General features: G+C 42.0%; 1 protein-coding gene across 1 annotated transcript in view; it reads left to right on the top strand.

Annotated features, from left to right (window-relative positions):
• Nucleotides 1–18,955, top strand: part of tmtc1 (transmembrane O-mannosyltransferase targeting cadherins 1) — a 98,652-nt gene that overhangs the window by 76,854 nt on the left and 2,843 nt on the right. Inside the window, exons 9-18 of the mRNA XM_083934881.1 lie at nucleotides 1,007–1,174; nucleotides 2,622–2,735; nucleotides 2,969–3,112; nucleotides 6,548–6,656; nucleotides 6,887–6,989; nucleotides 9,092–9,227; nucleotides 11,268–11,412; nucleotides 11,612–11,749; nucleotides 13,869–13,991; nucleotides 17,989–18,066. Of these exons, the coding sequence (XP_083791007.1) occupies nucleotides 1,007–1,174; nucleotides 2,622–2,735; nucleotides 2,969–3,112; nucleotides 6,548–6,656; nucleotides 6,887–6,989; nucleotides 9,092–9,227; nucleotides 11,268–11,412; nucleotides 11,612–11,749; nucleotides 13,869–13,991; nucleotides 17,989–18,066 (1,258 nt within the window). The remainder of the gene's footprint in view (nucleotides 1–1,006; nucleotides 1,175–2,621; nucleotides 2,736–2,968; nucleotides 3,113–6,547; nucleotides 6,657–6,886; nucleotides 6,990–9,091; nucleotides 9,228–11,267; nucleotides 11,413–11,611; nucleotides 11,750–13,868; nucleotides 13,992–17,988; nucleotides 18,067–18,955) is intronic.

The following is an 18,955-nucleotide window of genomic DNA, read 5'->3' as shown; positions in this document are numbered from 1 at the left end:
AGTGGAAACATAATCAAAAGGTAGCTACTTCTATTCACTGATAAGGGCTCTCTGAATGGTTTAATATACCATCTCAACTCAACAGTGCTCTGTACCAGCATCATCATCAATATATCAAATGAGGTAATATAATAATGACCGTTTTTGTCCAATATCTAACAGTCCCTGCTTACCAAGATCTTTAAAACTCAGTCGGGTTTTACACCACTTTTAAGATTCTAATAACATTTCTTCCACAAGGACGTGCAAATTAATTTCACTGTGCTTCCTGTGTAAAGAGGTTTCACATACAGGCTCATTTTAAATGTGGATTTCACCGCACTCGCAGACTTCCAGGGAAGCCTGTGAGTGCTGAGGGCTGTCCAAATCCACAATCGTCCAGTCCACGAGCAGACTTTCTGCAGACTTCCAGAGGGTCTGCTCGGGGCGCAGACTTCTCCAGAGTCTTTCCTGCTCTCTGTTGAACATCTGCTTCAGTACAAATCAGCCCGCAGACTTTAAACAGCCTACAGACACGTCCATTCCTCCTTTTAACTTTTCTGTACCGGCCTGAGCTCTCTTCAAATATTTAACAATTAGATCAGATTTGAAGTTTATTTCACCCTCATCGCCATTTCCAAGTGAGTCTAAGCCTTCCTTAATATTTTCTCTCAGTGTCTTCTCTTCCCTTTGTTTGTTGATGTTCCTTCAAGAAGACACTATTTCAGTGTATGTGCACTTGTGTGGAAACGGTGCGCTGGTGTGGAAAGAAGGAAAAACAAAAAACTTGCCTCGAGCCTTCAATGGTGACAACAAACAACTGAGTTTTCCGTACAATGTGATCCAGCTCAGAGGAAAGTGGTTGGGATGTTTTAATGGGAAGCCACAGCAGCCTCCCATGGTGAAAATATGAGCATATGCGAGACATGAAGTAATTTGAGTGAAAGGCACCACCTGGACTTAATAATGAATAATACCTTTGTCTCTCCTCCTCCCGTCTGTCCTCCTCCCCCTCTCTCCAATCCAGTATGGGTTACTGTATCCTGGTGGCTCATGGCCTGGGCCGACTGTGTTCGGTGGTGGGCCGCTGGGGCACCACAGTCCTCAGTGTGTCCATGCTGCTGCTGCTCCTGCTCTTCTCCTGGAAAACTGTCCAGCAGAACCACGTCTGGCTCTCCAGGGAGGCCCTCTTCCGGTAAGGAGAGAGAGAGGAGAGAGACTTTCATAACACATGCTGAGGCCCACACACCAACACTGACTTCAGCATTACACTCGTGCCTTCGTGCTGTGAGGAACTCCAGCACATCTCCCTATAAAATCTGGCACTTCAGCACACAATAAGTGCTTTAACACGCTCATTAAATCCCCAGTGTGTCATTTTACGGTATGTGCTTCCTGCACTCTAATGACAACTGTTTGCTCACACTGTTTGCTCACACGCAGATATTCAGCACTAGGAGGCTATGATCAGGATCTGGATAAAAACAGATCATTCTCACGTTTGACAATTTTCTAATGAGAAATAGCATTGATAATGACTTTAAACAGAGGCGGATACCCATTTAATAAATGCAGGCTTTGTTAGATCCTGTGAGAATGTGCTGCACAGAACAGGAGTAAATCACAGGGTGGGGTGTGGGAGAGTTGAAAGGGAGCAAAGTGAGATACTGGTTAAATCCCAATCTCCCCATTAACGGACTGAAGGACTTTGAGGAGCATTTACGGTAGGTCCGTGAGTTCTTAAAGCTGTCAAATCGTCAAGTGCACGAGGGCTTTCTCACAGACATTTTGAGCCCTTTTTCAGCACTTTTAGTAAGTCCGCAGAATTTCTGTATGAGGGAATTACCCATAAGTGTCTGATTTATCTAGAGGGGCCCACAGTGTCAGACTTTGACACTTTGGTTGTGTAAAGAGCAAACACATCCTAAAGCTGAGCTCATGTGTGGAATATTATTTTAAACATGCTTGTGTAAAGCGTTGTGTGGAAGCTGCAGCCTCTCTGTAATATTTGTGTTTGTTTGTGATAATAACTGTCACCAGGACGGTTTCATTGTGTGTTGATTTGTAATTGGTACATGCGGCAACACAAATGTGTGTGTCTGTGACTAAACAAAACGCCTGATGAAGAGGACGTGCATGTGTGTGTGCGTGTACGTGTGTGTGCCGGGTACGTGTGTGTGCCGGGTGGTAATCAGCTTAACAATTCAGTTGATTTATTTATTTATCTGACTTCTGTCTCTTTCCCTCCAATGACAGATGAGAGTGAGAAACAGTGAAATTATAAAACTCAAACTCGTGTTTTTTTCCCCTGCTTCTTTTTGTTTTTCATTTTCCATTGAGACCTGCTTTATTTTTTTTTGCATTCACGGGGAAGTACACACTGTTGAACACACTTCATTTCATGTTTCAGACAGCAATAAAATAGAGTCTTTGACTCAATTTACAAACAAAAGACCAATTTCACACTGAGCTACTAAAATAAAATAAAAAAGCAGAAGAACAAGCAGCTCTCAGACTCAGAGATCCACTTTACTATACAAAGACATTGTTTGAATTCCAGGAGGACCATTGAGTTAGTTTATTCTCACTGTGGTTTTGCTTAAATGTTTGCACCTCATGCCTCCTCCTCCTCCTTGTTTCAGCTCTGGTATCCAGACTCTACCGCACAATGCCAAAGTCCACTACAACTTTGCCAACTTCCTGAAAGACAGCGGGCGGCACCAGGAGGCCATTCACCACTACAACACTGCCCTCAGGTCTGACTCTGAATTAAAGATCTCTGACTGGACTGAGTTTCATGTTCCTGTTCAAATTCTACACAGCAGCTTGTTGCTCTATTATGGCACAAAGTCAAGGTTTCCCTTCATCCACTCATGGTGCCACTGTGAGCTTGTATAGTTAGAACCGCACACCACTGCTGACCAGCCTCAGAGCCTCTAGCCAAGTGTCCAGGGAAAACCTTCAGCAGTCTCTCTTCCCCTCTTCTCAGGTTATACCCTCGCCATGCCAGCGCCATGAACAATCTGGGCACTCTGACTCGCAACCCAGAGGAGGCTGAGCGCTACTACAGGAACGCTCTGGACACTAACCCACAGCACAACCGAGCTCTGTTTAACCTGGGGAACCTCTTCAAGTAAGACACACACACAAGCTTTATTTCCACTGTCGCGCCAAAAGCAAAGCCAAGGCTACTCTTTTTTTTCTTGGACACTTTCGGCCTTAAAACACGCCACAGTGAAGCTGTTTCGAGGCCAGAGTTGTGAGGATGCATCATGAATGCATGGACGGATTCCGAACCAATGGGCCCCCGGGTACAGACATGTAAAAGGCCCCCCCCCACTCTGTTTACGTAGGAAAAAGACACCCAAATTCAAAGAGTCTAATTTGAGTTGTATTGTTGTCATTTTTGGTCTCTTTGTGGTCATTTTATGTCCAGTTTTAGTTGTTTTGTCTTTGTGATCGTTTTGCATCTACTTTTGATCATTTATGTAATAATTTGTCTTTGTAATTTTTTGTCTCTGTGTGGTCGTTTTGTGTCTACTTTCAGTCTTTAGCATCTCTTTTTGGTGGTTCTGCATCCCTATAGTCATTTTTTGTCTCTTTGTGGTCATATTTGTTCGTTTTGTATATACATGTGGTCAATTAACATCTCTCTGTGATTATTTTGCGGGTTTTTTGTCAGCAACATTTTATGAGCCCCTGACCCTATGAGTCCTACGGCCTGTGCGCGGCTGGCCTGTTTAGTAATCCATCAATGCATGCATGTATATAACGTTGCCACAATCCATCACAGACATAAAGGTGGCCATAACAAGGGTGACCTTTAGGCCTCAAAGGAAAGTCAGAAACCTGTTTCAAAAATAAAAACCCAATTTGAGCTTTTTACTAGTTGAATGTGAGGCTTCAATGAGAGTGAATCATCAATTATAATTCTTCGATCGATTAAGGAAGGTTCAGTGGCTTTGATTTTTTTTAAAGCACAGATAACATCAACTGAAGCCCAAAGGAAATGGAAAAATATTCGCAGTCATACAACAGCCTCTATGAAACATAACGTATAACATAATAAGAATTCAATATTCAGACAAAACCCCTGCAGGAGAGAAAAAAGCCAAAGGAAACACATGGCTTTCTCACTGGCAACATGTCTAGACTGCAGTGAGCTTAGACTGCTGCTGCTGTTGCTGATGATGATAAAGGGGATTATGATTATGATATAAAGATTATGTCGATGATGATAACGGTATGGTAATATTGCCGCTTCTGCCTAAGAGAACATTTGGCAGCCTGTTAGAGCTGAACTCTCTCAACTCAGTGTGGTGCTGCGCTCTGGTTTTAATCACGCCATCACGGGTTTACTTCCTTACTTCCATCACTGTGAGAAACGATCTCCTTCATTTCTCCTCAGAACCTCAAATGAACTTGCATCATGTGCAGTATAAAAAAACTTTATGTCACACAGCCACTGTGTTGCAGTCTGGCTACGTGCATGTGGAGAAACTACGCCTCAGAACTAGCTTGACAGGAACCAAGCTTATCTGGAGGGTTTCCATGGTAACAGAGGTCAGACTTATTGAAACCTGCCTAATTTAGTTATATAACACCCTTAACATGCTTAAAAGAAAACAACCTTCCTGTCTTTGAGGAGTGGCAAATATGTTGTAAAAGAGACCAGCTCTTCTGAGCTGCTGCCATACAATATAATAGACCCACACATTGTTCAGTATTACACTATAACATCTTTACTTGAATTCCCAATCCTTCATTGAAGCTTTACAGCTACATGTTCTCTTCTCTTTATGGCATGTGTGTCCCTTTAAACTTAGGGATTTCCATGTAATGACTTGTTTAGGACGGGAAACTTTAAGCCTTTTCTCAAATCGCATACTTCCACCTTTTTGCTTGATATTTTGAGTGCATAGTGCATTCACACTGACAAAGTACAGCAACATGCAGTACACTACGAGTACCCAGATGGTGCACTCATAACGCTCAGAAAGATGAGTGTGGAACACTGGACACTACTCACCCTCCACATTCGCCATCTTTGCTACAAAGCAGAAGCTCCAACGTCTTTTCAAACTGGTGACAATGGGGGGCGAGGAAGCTGCAGTGTGTTGCGATTAAAACAGCGAACACCTAACTGTACAAATGTGAGCTATACATGTGTTTTATTCACTAACTACCTCTATTATGTAGTCGGATAGTAAGGAAACAAGCTGGCAGATAGTTTAGTAGAAAAAAAGAAGCAGTTGGTGGTGGTGATTTGAAACAAATTAGAGAGTCAGCAAATCAGTGTAACTTACGCACTACACAAGTGATTACACAGTGTACTACATGTAAGTATACTAACGGCAGTATCTCTTTAGAGCTACTTTCACACAGCTATGGACTTGATTCTGGACTCGATAGTAGAGCTGGGCCGTAATTGAATATGATCATTTATCATATCATGATGAAAACACAAATCCTGATACAATTATGTCTTCAAATAACAAGCACATACTAACAATTTCTCTGAAAAATCTGATGTGAAATATTTTGAGTGGATATTTTTTTGATTAAGATTGACGTTTTATTTTTACATACCACTATTGTGCCTATTTTAGACAGACTATATTTTTATGAAATTACCAGAAAACACGCTATATCATGATATACAGTATATTGTTATCAAGATATGAAAAGACCAATATTGGGGAAAGAAGATTTTGGCCATAACGTCCAGCTCTATGTCAAATCCAAGCCAACAGATCACATGAATGCTCTTGAAGTTGTGATTGCTGCATTTGCGTTCTTTAAACATACTGTAGATTTGTGCGGATCAATGATCAATCAGTCGCTATAAAAGAGAAACCCTGCATATGTCAGTGTCTCCCTAGAAACATTATTCCTGGGGATTAAACATGGTTGGCTTTTAGGTCTGTGATTAAACTGCAGATTGTCACTAACATAGTTTTCAATCAACAATGCATTATTAAACTTTAATGGCTGTGATTCATTGCACTAATGATGCAGGACCCTGGTGTCATGGTGTGTCAGTGTGGACACAGACGGATCTGTTGAAACACAGCTTCTGAATGAAATGAATGGTCAGCGGAACATGTAGTGGCATCAGTCATGTTGTAGTCAGGCCTGAAGCGTAACGGGTCTCAGTTGAAGTCGTCAATTACTCCGACTACTCCGACATCGCCACTGTGATGTGACAAGCTCTGTGTACAGCTGTGGAGGCTTGTTCATTTTGTGCGGACTGCCCTTAGCTCTGCTTGCTGATAGAAAATTCCATCAATAATAGAAGCTGGAGCGAAGTCCATTATAATGTTTCAGCTCCATTACCATCTCAGTGTTTACAGTGGAGCAGTGAGAACAAACACAGTGACGGAGCCATCGATCTGCTGCTGCTCTCCACCGCACCTCTGAGGGTCTTTGTGTCTGTGTATGTGTTTGTTTTTTAGACAACAATAAAGTATATAATATTGTTGCTACTGCTACTGCTGGAGATGATGATAATATTGCTGCAGTTGTCAATATTGATGATGATGATGATGATGATGATGCTGTGTTCAAGGTCCCAAGGGAAGGAGAAAGAGGCGGAGACTCTGCTGAAGGACTCCATACACTTCGGTCCACATTTCGCTGATGCTTACTCCAGTCTGGCATCACTCTACGCTGAGCAGGTGAAACATCCAGAAAAACACTCACACATAAACAGCGCTGTATTTACCACGGGACTTTGGTGCCTGGAGGCGTGGTGTAACTCATCACTACTTCATAAGTCCAATGAGCTTTAGACGTGGATGATTAATCTCTCTGCAGGCAGGCCATTAGAGCAGCCTGCCCCTAATGTACACACCGCAGCTTCCCGTAACCTTAATCTTGTATTCATTTCATCTGCATTCTCCCACAGAAACGCTTCCCTGAAGCAAGTGAAGTGTATCTGAAGGGTATAGAGAATTGCCCGGACAGCTCCGACCTGCATAATAACTACGGAGTGTTTCTGGTGGATACGGGTGAGTAGAACCTAGTGGCTCTCTGGCTTAAGGGTCTGAGGGGTAAAGACAGGCTGAAAAGGCCCAAATTTCAGTTTCCCTTCTCTCTTTGGACTTCCTATCTTCCTAGATGGCACTGATCAAATATGAATCAAGATTCTGTATTGTCTATTTCTGGCATAAAGTGTTTTCAGAAACATATATATTAGTGTACTGTCAAATGAACAAACAATTCGAAACTTGAGAAACAGGCAATACAGTAACAGAATACTGATTCATATTTGATCAGTGCTGCATGGTTTCACAGTTTGATCAGAGTTCAGAGCAGTCATTGACAGTGCGTCAGAGACAGAGGGGTTCTTTTGGAGACTAGCAGATGCCATTAGCAGCACACCGAGAGAGCTCTGGAAGCAGTTATGGAGCAGAAGGTGTAGGTAGAGGCTGCATGACTTTTCCACAGATGGTCCCTCTAATTGTGCTGTCAGGATATAGTGACAGTTTTGGCAAATGTGAAAAATGACGATAAAATCCTGAATACTGATTTGATCCATCTAATTATAAAGCAAGGGATCTGTGGGCTCGCGTGCATGCGTGTGTGTGCGTCTTGCATATCTTGTGAACTGCCCATTTGATCTTCTACTTTTGGCAGGTACACATTCGACAGGTATATTGCCGGGGACCCATGGATGTGCTTTGTGTTGAACATGGTGCGATTTGGACACACGGCACGTTTAATTTTAATAGAGTGTAAATGGGGCTGAGTGGTTAGAGTAGCCGCCCCATTTAAAGAGGCTGAAGGTCCTTGAGGCAGCGTCCGTGGGTGCGGCCCTTTGCTGCATGTCTGTGAAGTACAAACATATGGCATGCACTTTTTAAACACTGCAGAAAAAGTAGCTTAAAATTATATGTAGGCCAATCTTACTGATCCACACACACACACACACACTCACTCGCTGCTCATTGTTTTGAATTTGGCTTGTCTGGCACACTGGTGCTCGGCATTTTCCATACAACTATTGTAACTGGTCTGACATCAAGCCTTCAAATATTTTAAAACAAGGTAATCTGCTCCATGAAAAGCATGACAGGTACGCCAATGAAGTACAGCTACACACGTCTCCGGTAGATCATGCTGCTGTTTACTACATGTAGCTACATGCTAACGGCAGACAAAACTGCAATATTGGTTACTTGTGTTGTTCATAACGCCCTTATTTCGGACCAGTTCCCTTTAGAGACGTACTGTATGTGTTATAAGAGACAGGCACTGCAGCAGAGCGTCTCAGACAGAGGGCAGCAGCCATAAGCAGTATGAGGAACATACTAGAGCATTGGAGCATGTAAACACAAAATACAAGTATGAACCTGTATAAAGATCTTACCTTTCACCCACTGCACCACTGTCAGAGCAGCACTTTCCCTCTGTGTGCTAGATTACTTGAGAAAGCAAACCCTAACACAGTTACTAAGTTGCATGTAAACAATGGATGTTTCATCCTTTTGTGTCCTGCCACAGGGCCTCCAGCTGCACGGCTTAAAGCTGCTACTATTTATTGTACTAAGAGTTTCATGCTACATACAGTATCTTCCCACAAACAACTGCAGTTTTGTGAAGGTCTCTGCATGTGTGTACTGCCACTATGTTTCGTGCCAAAGCATGCTGTGGAGGCAGTGATGTAAAGTCATTTTTTTGTGTATTTGTTGAACGCAAACACAGCAGTGTGGTCCTGTATGTGTCACTCATCCCCCTCTGCTGTGATGGGTTGTTTAAATGAGTGAAGTTCTGTACAATGTGAAGCACCAATGGGACATTTTCACCAGATGCCACAGAAATATGAATGGTTATTGTTAGTCGTATTGTTACCATCATATACACTGAATACAATGCTGTAGAATATAAATGAGTAACAGCAGGTATTTAATTTCAAACATCTGGTCTCATTCATTGAACAGATATTTCTTCCATCTGTCTCATGCCTCATTTCTCTCTCCTTTGCCCTTCTTCTCTTTCCCTCCCGCTTGTTTCTTGTTTCTCTTCCACACTCGTTGCTTCCTTCCTCCGTTCATTCCTCTCCTCCATCCTCCCACTTCTTTTCCTTCCCCTTTGCTCTTATGTTTCCCAGGAGAGGGGGAACTGGCTGCCGCTCACTACCAGCAGGCTGTCAGACTTAAACCAGCCCACTACGTTGCCATGGTGAACCTGGGCCGTCTGCTCCGCTCATCCAATGAGAACACAGAAGCTGAGTCCTGGTACAAGAGGTGTGTAAAGCATAATATTTCAGCGGCATCATGTTTCTACTCAGGGTCATGGAGCAGAAATATTTATCAGCTGCACAGCTGCTGCTGTGTATTTTACCTTTGACCTCCTCGATCAACATTTTTTTTTTTTTTTTTTAAAGCGCTGCCGTGAGCGCTGCAGCCTCGCTGCTGCTAACCGGGCTGCAATGTAATTAAATGGGGCACCTGAGCACCAACAACATACGTCCACTTAAAATGCTTGTCTTGGCCACTGACAGCTCAGATTATTATCAAACTGTGTTATTGAAAGATGGTGAGGTCTTTGGAAATCTCATTCATGAAATCTCGCAGGATGTTATCAGAAGTCACCAGAGTGGAACTTAAGCATTGTGAAGCAGAGATTTTAATTATCTAAAATATTTTTAATTAAAATGATGGTTCTTTTTTGCAAATTTTTGAATTAGGCCAACAATATGTGAACCTCCACTTCACGCAGCTTTGGATGCAGACAGGCAAAAGTTATGGCTAGTTGTGCTACAGCAGATGGATCCTAATAACTCCAGATACACTGCACCTTGCAGACCATTGGGTCCGTGGTTTGACTTCCACACTACTGCCATCCAAAGAAGAGTAGACATCCTACCGAAGCACATTTCTTCCTGAAGAAAAATGCTCTTCCAAGAGTGGAGACAAAGCGGAGGTGGGCTGATGCTATTACCAAAGATTATTGTATTGACCTGCATCAGCCACACACCAAAGCATGGCATGATAACTATCCAAGCCTGTCAGCAGCAAAAACAAATAGAAGTATATTGTCAGTGCGCAGGTGCCACGTTTAGTTAATTTTTTTTGTAAATAGATTTTATACATTCAGTTAGTTAGATTACATTGCAGCTCAATTCACAGTGGCCAGGCTGCAGCGCTCCACTCAATACTAGACTATTTGTTTTTTAAATTGGTGCCATTAGTCAATTACACAGATATACATGGATAAATATGTCCAGGTTTCCCCTTTAAAGCGTAATTCCGGTATAAAATCATCCCAGGGTCTTCTTCTGCAAATTGGATATGAAATATGGCATAAAAAAAATGTTGACAGTTTTTTTCAGTGTATGAACTATTAAGAAATCCGGTAGCGTCGTTACAACACTAGCAGTGAGCATCTGTTAGCTAACACTGATTAGCTTGAGGCAGCACGGTGAAGGCATTCAAACGGCTTTTTTAACCACTAATACTGCTCAACATAACACCAAACCTCTGCAGTAACATAAGAGTTCTTCCACATTAACCAAAGCACCAACACCGTAGTTAGTTTATTTAAAGAGACTTTTGAAAGACTTACCTACTGGCCCTGGTACCAGCTCCTCTCGTAGTAATGCAATCCATAATGGAGGAGCTAATTAAAGCTTTGGATAATGTGTAAAGACTTGCATGCTACCACAAAGGTTTGGTGTTATTTTGAGCAGTATTAGTGATTAAAAAAGCCATTTTAATGCCTGCACTGTGCTGCCCAGAGCTAATCTGTGTTAGCCACGTCTGGCTGTTAGCAACCCTACCGGATTTCTCCGTTAATCGTTCAAAAAATTGTCTCTGGCTTAGATGATGGCCGAATTTGCCGGAAAAAGACCCTGGGAAGATTTTACACTGGAATTACACTTTAATATTGATTTTCAGATTCTGTTTGCATTGGTCTACAGCCTGTCCTGAACATACACAGATCTTATTGATAGTAATCTTTTCATCGGACTCCTGGCAATAAAGCACAAGTACTAAAGGGATGGTTTAGCTTTATTGAAATGTACTTATCCATAGTCATTGTGTTACCTGCAGTAGATGGCGGTTAGCAGGCTGACTAGGAGAAAGGCCTTACTGTATATTCTCCATGTTTCAGTCAAGGGGGTCAGAATGCTGCTTACAGCAAGGTGCAACACATTTCTCCTGTCATAAAGCAACAGGGTTTATGGGAAATGCAGCCACGATCAAAACAAATGTACACAAATTTTATTATACACTTTTCCTCGCTGTACGTGGCATCTTAAACACTTTGGCCTCTTCCTGCAGGGCGCTGCAGGTGACGAGGAAAGTGGACATCCTGACGCCGCTCGGAGCTCTGTACTACAACACAGGCCGCTATGAGGAGGCCTTGCAGGTGTACACAGAGGCCGCCGCCCTGCAGCCAGACAGCACCGACATCTGGCTGGCTCTGGTGAATACACACACACACACACACACACACACACACACACACACACACACACACACACACACACACACTCATTAAATCCTGGAATGCCAAGACATCTGTAAATATGTTTGTGGTTTGGGAAATCTGCCATATCCATATCTGTCATTTTGTCAAAACCTGAAAAACACACAAACATTTACACAGGCTGTTTCTATCTCAGGCTCAGGTGTTAGCCATGGCCGGTCGTACCAAAGAGGCTGAGAAGATGACCCTGGACATAATCTCTAGAGAAGGCAGCTGTATTGAATGTTATCGCCTTCTGTCTGCCATCTACAGCAAACGAGGCAACTACACTGAGGTGTGTATGTGTGTGTGTGTGTGTCTGTCTGTGAGACTGTAACTATTTGTATCTCATGACCCTGGTGTCTGTTTCACAGGGGTAAGATAACACACAGTTAGGAGTGATAATCCGGACAGGAGATGCTTTTTGCTCCAACAGTTACCGTGGAAACTAATACCCTCTGCTGTACATGAGACCAGCAGCCACTTATCCTCCCACTATGTTCCATCCCATGTCTGTCTTTCACTTTCCAAGTGACCCAGTTTCACAGTAAATATGTTTTTTAAGTATGCAGAGAGTGGAGACATTGGAAAAAAAGTGAAGAAATCAGCAGCCAGAAGTACAAGCAGTAATAATGTTTACGCAGTAGGTTTTAACAACACATTTAATCTACAGTATATTCCGTTTTCCGAGAAATACAATAACGGGAAATGGGGGAAGAAAAAGTTGAGTCCTTTATGTTAGACCTTAAGAGTTGCCACGGTGCAGCTGCTTATGTAGCTGCAGCTTCATCCCTGTCAGATACAGCACATCAGTTAGACTAGCTCATAATAGAGACTGCAAGAAGGAGGGAAAACTAGCTTGGCTTTGTCTTGAGTTCAAAAGTACTCCCAGGGGTGCAGGGTAGCTCAGCTGTATGTCGTTCTTTCTCTCTCTCACCATTTTCCTGCCAACAGCTAGACTTTCCCTATCAAATAAAGGCAAGCTCCCTGTAACGATGACTGATGAACGCATTGGGCCTCATGCAGCAGTCGCTTAAAGTGATTGATGCTGAGTGATGAATCCCACTTGATCCTAATTGTTTATCAGCCAGAGTTCGTACAGGCGCTTGAAATCCTTGAAAATGCTTGGATTTTAATGTAGTGTTTTGAAGTTTTGAAAAGTGCTTGAATTTTGGATAAAATGCTTGACAATGCGTGAAATTATATCTGCATTTCTTTCACAACAACTAGTTATAGAACAGAACATTACAGATGTAATTTCATATCCTTCTGTAGTTTTCTCTAGCAAACTACAATCTCTTTTTAACGTTAAAACCGAGTTTGAATTCGACCTTGGAAAAGGTGTGGGAACCCTGATCAGCATATGGTAATGCCCCCTAAACACTATATAAGGGCAGGTGCTGTGTGCACACACTCTGAGACGTGCCAGAGAACTGGAGATATGCCACCAAAAAAAAGCTTTAAGAAGGAGATCTTCAGCAGGAGTGAAATCATTGTTAAATAAACTAAAAAAAAAGTAAACGTGTTATTTGTGTTAATAACAATGCGTCAGTACTGGTGTTGCAGGAAAATGAAAAATAAATTTATAAAACATAATATTCTAATATACTAATATAAATAAATAAAAATCAAGTAATATACAGTATACAAATGTAAATAGACCGTAATTGCAAATATTACTGACAGTAAACTGAATATAAGGTGTGACTAGTAGTAACTATATATACTACATATAAACATATATATATATATATATATATATATATATATATATATATATATAAGGTATATAGTGACAACTGATGACCTTGAATATTTAAATGTTTTGTTTTCTGATCTTGGTAAGAGTGCTCTCAACAACTTGTAAAATGTTCTTTTTCTCAGAAGAAGAAGAGCACAAATAAGAAAACACTTGTGAATCCCAGAAACCAATTGGCACTACCAATATAAGAAAAAAATCATGGCTATGAACAGAAATAAGAGAAAAATATAAAATGTAAAAGGAGTGACATGGTGCAGCATTTGGTCTTTTGAGACTGGGGCTTCACAGCCAGCACAGACACCCAGAGACTCACACACAGATTTAAAAACACAAATCACATTCTTTCATTCTCCCTCTCTTCTCACTGTCAGTGTGGCAGTGATAAAGCTGACACTAGGCATTAAAGATCATACTCCTCATCTCCTTTCTGTCTGTCTAGCCCTGCTTTAAATCATCCTCTGCTTCTTCTTCTCTTTCCTCCATCCCTGCCCTTCAGAGGCCTTAGCGGTTCACAGGAGCAGGTAGTGAAGGGGCTTTCTGTAGAGCCTGCTGAGATCTCTGCTCCAGACCAGCAGTGACTTGACTGTCACATCAGGAAGTGGGTTGCATGTTCATTTCTGTGTGTGTCTGTGTCTGTGTGTGTGCGTGCCAGGCGTTGGATGCTCTGGACAGGGCCCTGCAGCAGAGTCCCAGTGATCTGACAGTGAAGGCAGAGCTGCATTTCTCCAAAGGAAACCAGCTTAGAGAAATGAACCAGCTGGACAGAGCCTTTGAGGTACTGCTCTCCTTTTCCTCTTCATACTCTTCTCCTCCCTCTCTCTCCGCCTCTATAGCCAGGCTTACATCATAGACGTAGCATACCCGTCGAGGTCCGTTCTCTCAACTTGATCCAATCGTACTCGCCTACGGGAGTCGCCATCTTGTCAGACTTTGACTCCTCCTCATTTCCTCTTAAAAAGGGCATGTATGTGACGTTGGGGGGAGGGAGATACATCCATCTGGCTGACATATACCTCCGAGGAGAAATGAGGGCCAGCGGCTAGCTGTCACTCAAGAGGCTGAGCCCCTAATTATTCATAAACTTTAACCTCCAGTAAAATAAAAACTAGCCTGGTACAAACAACTCCCCCAATGTTGTCATGGAGATATGACCTACAAATACAGACTAGAATGTTTTTTTGTACCAGGCCTTAAATAGGTTTAATTGTGCTGTGAAACAGCCTGTTAAAGATGGGGGTCAATGAGAAACTTCTCTATTATGTAAACTGCCCACACTGGACACTCAGTTAACTGCAGTTTTTGGCATCTCCTGATTGGATCAACCAGGAAGGTGCTGTTGTTGGGCCTACGTTTACATCCAAATGTTGTGCTTATTCTAACCCAAGGTCAAGAAAATCTGCAAATTCAAATGGGTTCCCATATCTGTAATTCTTTGAGATAAATAGCTAACATTAATCCATTGCAGAATTAGATTATGAGAGAACATAACAGTCTCCTCCTTTAGTCCATTGCAAATCGCTTAATTTAACAACAAAACTCACAAATCAAAGCAGAGTTGAGTAATTATACCAGTGAACACAGGAAGACATTCCTCCCTCAGTCTGGAAGTTATAATATACACAAATTTATGGTAAAAAAAAATAGGTCATCCTTGTTTTATATTACAGTAGTGTGGTCTTCCAGGATTTAGACAATCTCACTGAAAAAAGTACTCCAAAGGAACTGTCTGTCCAACTGTCTTTGTTTATTCGTTGCACAATTACCATTCACACCTACGGGCAATTTAGAGTCATCAATGAACCCAACATGTGTATGTCTTTGGACTGACTTGGGAGGAAGCCGGAGAACCCGGAGAGAACCCATGCAGACGCGTGCACATGCGAACTCCACACAGAAAGGCCCCAGCCTCGAACCAGGAACCCTCTTGCTCTGAGGCGACAGTGCTAACCACCATACCACCTTACCGCCCCTCAACAAAAACATTAGAATAATAATTCAGACTAAATATATGTTTTTATGGAAAAGCAATTCTTTCATTCTGTACCCCTAAAATGCCCCTTGGGTGTATTATTTTTTAAAAACACAGTGTCCTGCCTGGGAATGCACCACATCATGCTGTGAGGTGTTTGCTCCTGTTTGGTAGTTAAGTTGTGAAATACAACAGTTCTCTGGTAAAATCGCAGGAAAGTGGGGATGTATAAAAAACACTACATTTTCCCAAACAGCTACTAACTCACAAAGGTGTGTGTCATTAAACTTAATGTTCAACCTTTTGTTTTTAGAGACAAGGGTTTGTTTTTTCACCAACAACAGCAGCTAATGCTCAGTGCTTTTTGTACATAGAATTTAAGTGGCAGAGTCTGAGTGAAGTGGAGCTACAAACAAGACCTCAAGGCTATATTTTTGTTTTATCCTCTTCAAGGACTGTTTGCTGTGAGCTTTGGGGAAGCTTTTTTCACAAATAACAGATAACTAAAGGAACAGAGCAACACAGAATGTGGCACGGCGGCCCACAAGCACAAAACATACAATCTCTGCTAGCCGATACACTCGAAAGCTGCGTAGCAGTTTAACTCGGAAATCATATTTTCCGAGTTAAACTGTTTCTAATGGCACCTCCTGGAGTCAAAATTTGAGAATTCCCAGTTGGAGATCTCTCAGCACCCCAAATTCAAAATCCAACATGGCGGTAGGTAAAGCTGTAGGAATCCACTGTTCAGTGTTCCCTCTAGGATTTTTTCCAGCTACAGGGTCAGGCCAGCCCCGTCCATCAAATTAAAAGCCCTCACAGAGTTGTGCAATTGCGATGTCATGACATTTCATAAAATTCTAAGTGCATTTCCTAGTGGCGACCCGCTGCTACAAAATGTACTGAAAAAATGTGCCAACAATGGCTAACCTGGCTAACCTAGTAAATATAATAAGTGAATAATATTTTCTGACTTTTTCACTCGAATGCGGTCTGAAATTCACCATCAATACACAAAACAATACACACCCTGCAGTCAACTTCCAGCAACTCATCATAATCCATTATCTCCATTACGGAGTTAGGAGATCAACTATACACTGTGGGAAAGTCTAGCAAAGGAAAATCACCAACCAATTACATCGGGGTCATCCTGCAGAGAATTTTCTTCTGAAGTTACATTTGTAAATAATCCAACCATCCAGCCCAACGTGAGCTCGAAGCTCCACACACAGAAACACAAAGAAAAGGAAGGAGCCGCTTCAAAGGATTTTCTCCTGAGTGTCAGAGGGTCAGGTTGTTAGCGTTTTGTTTGCAAATGCAATTTAAAGTTGATTGACTGAAAAGGAAAAAAAGGTGTAATCACACAACAACCATGTAACAGATCCAGCTCATTACTACCTCGACCTGCCTACCGTCACTCTCACTGTGGGAGTTACCATTCACACACATCTGTTGGCTCGCTCTGAATAACTTATCCGAAGGACGTTTTCTGCACGGGGAGGTTTGATTGACTTCCTGAGGAAAAGAGAAAGCAAACAAAGCATAGAGAGGGAAAACACTGATGTAGTGGAAACAAGACAGCGAGAGCCAAGGAGTTCATCTGAGGTCAGCGCAGCTTTAAACAGAGCAGTGTTTGTGCAGGGAACCTGCTTCATTAGTTGGTAAAGATAATGGTGCGGTGTGTTGTTTCTCACAGTCTCTGAAGGCGCAAAGCAAACACCAGGCGGGTAACCTGAGAAACAGTTTGAAGTCACTCTATTAAAGTCACTATTTTGGACTTTTCTGTCTGTCTTTTGTCTCAAGTGTGTCAGAGCAGAAAGTCCGGCTGCAGCCCTCATCCCTGCACATACAACACAGAAATACATGAGGTGCAAATGTTGAGGCGTTTCAATTAAATTTAAAAAAATGCAAACTATTTCCAATGCTTTTTTAATAATAAATATTTGTTAGATAATTAGATTTTGGCCTTGACAATGACATTTACGCTTTACTAAGTAGAATAGCTGGAGGCTGATGTGACAACAGGGATTTTTCAATTCATTTAGCACCACCTACAGTTAAAATGTGGGTCAAATGTTACAGACTAATTCAGCATTTCAGCATTTGTACAACTATGCTGAATTTGGTTACATTAGGTGCGTTTCCCCTACTGTCGACTACCCTGAACGAGGCGGGTCTATCTCGCCAAAAACGCCGAACAGTGAAAGCAATGGCTGCACATAAAGTTTAATGATGCTCACTGTTTAATAGCCTTTTGGGACAGTGCTGTTATCACTGCTCTGCTGGATGGATTAGATTTCACCTTGACACAGGACACTGTCAAATCTTCCACATCACTGTGAACTTTGTAGGAAGTCTTACAATTGAGTTGTATTACTAAGGAACACTTAAAATGCAGCTTTTAATAAGCGTCATTATTTACACCTGTGCTTTCCTGCTGTGCCACAATTATTCCAGTGCACTACTACGAGTTCAGTGGCGTGCTGTATGCAACGAGGTGTGAACATCTGGCCACTGTGCTCCCACTGTGTTTCGAATCTTTGCTTTCACTCTACAAGCTTTTCATCAGTGAATGCACCGAATGTACATCTGTTCCTGCAGATGGAGGTTTTGGATGATTGGATCTTCAATTGCGATTTTTGTGCGCTCACTTTACCTTCAGACCACCTGTGAGAGATCGGGATGTTCGTTCTGAGCTGGGCCTGGATCAGTGTCTTCAGATATTTACCACCACAATGAAAACCCTGTAGTTGTTCCTGATGTGACATAAAATATGTCTGTTTTTGTTCTCTCCCACCAGAGCTACAAGCTAGCTGTGGAACTCAAACCTGACCAGTCCCAGGCCTGGATGAACATGGGAGGGATTCAGCACATTAAGGTAGCAAAGATGAAAACACACCGACCCCTGTGCCTTACTGTGCTACAAACCAATCTGCTGAGCTCCACAATGCTCTTGGTAAAAAATGACGGGGGGAGCATTGTGGAACATATTTCCACATTAAACTCATGACAAACGTGTTCTCGTTCTCCATCATTACCCTATTGCATCATTACTGTAGCTTGTTAATGAGAATCCTTATTGTTGTTTTTTGTTTTTCTTGCCAAAGTTCTTTTCTAACTGAAAACTGGTCCAATGATTTGTCCTCATTAGACAATACTGCCGAACAAGAGTGGGTGGTGTTGTGTTACTAAGCGTCCAACTCCCTGTTTAGAATAAGTTCAGCTAAACCAGAACTTTGGGGAAATAAAGTGACTTTATAGTCTGTGTCTGGAACGCAGCACAGAAATGCTGCAGTCTCAGAAAACGTAATTAATTCAGCTGACCATATCAACTGCTGAGGAGAGAGTTTAGAAACACCACTGGAACAATGAACAGTGTGTGTTTTATTATTTAAGGTCTGGTAGCACTTTTAATGATGTTTTTTAATCAGCTTTACTACAAATTGACCTGGTATTATGCAAAACGTTGGACAGACAATAACAACCGCGTCTCCTTAAAGCTGACGTAGGTAACTTTCATAAAAATACTTTTTTGTCTTGTTTGCTGAAAATGTCACTTAACCCTGACGCTACAATGACACTGATAATCTGTGGAGAAGTCTTGAAACTTTGCCTCCACCTGCTGCACCCTGTGTGCTCCTAATGCCGTCCGACAGACTCCACCGTGCCCAACCTAAAACAACCAATTAGAGCTGAGTGGTTTCTGAAGCTGTATTGCCTGTTTTCAGAAACACATTTTATTGTACTGTTTAGCTGTAAAATTGAAA

The sequence above is a fragment of the Echiichthys vipera genome, assembly GCF_963691815.1.
Source record: "Echiichthys vipera genome assembly, chromosome: 20".
Classification (NCBI taxonomy): Eukaryota; Metazoa; Chordata; class Actinopteri; order Perciformes; family Trachinidae; genus Echiichthys; species Echiichthys vipera.
Note: the sequence above shows the minus strand (reverse complement) of the source record. Positions and strands in the feature narration are given on the sequence as shown.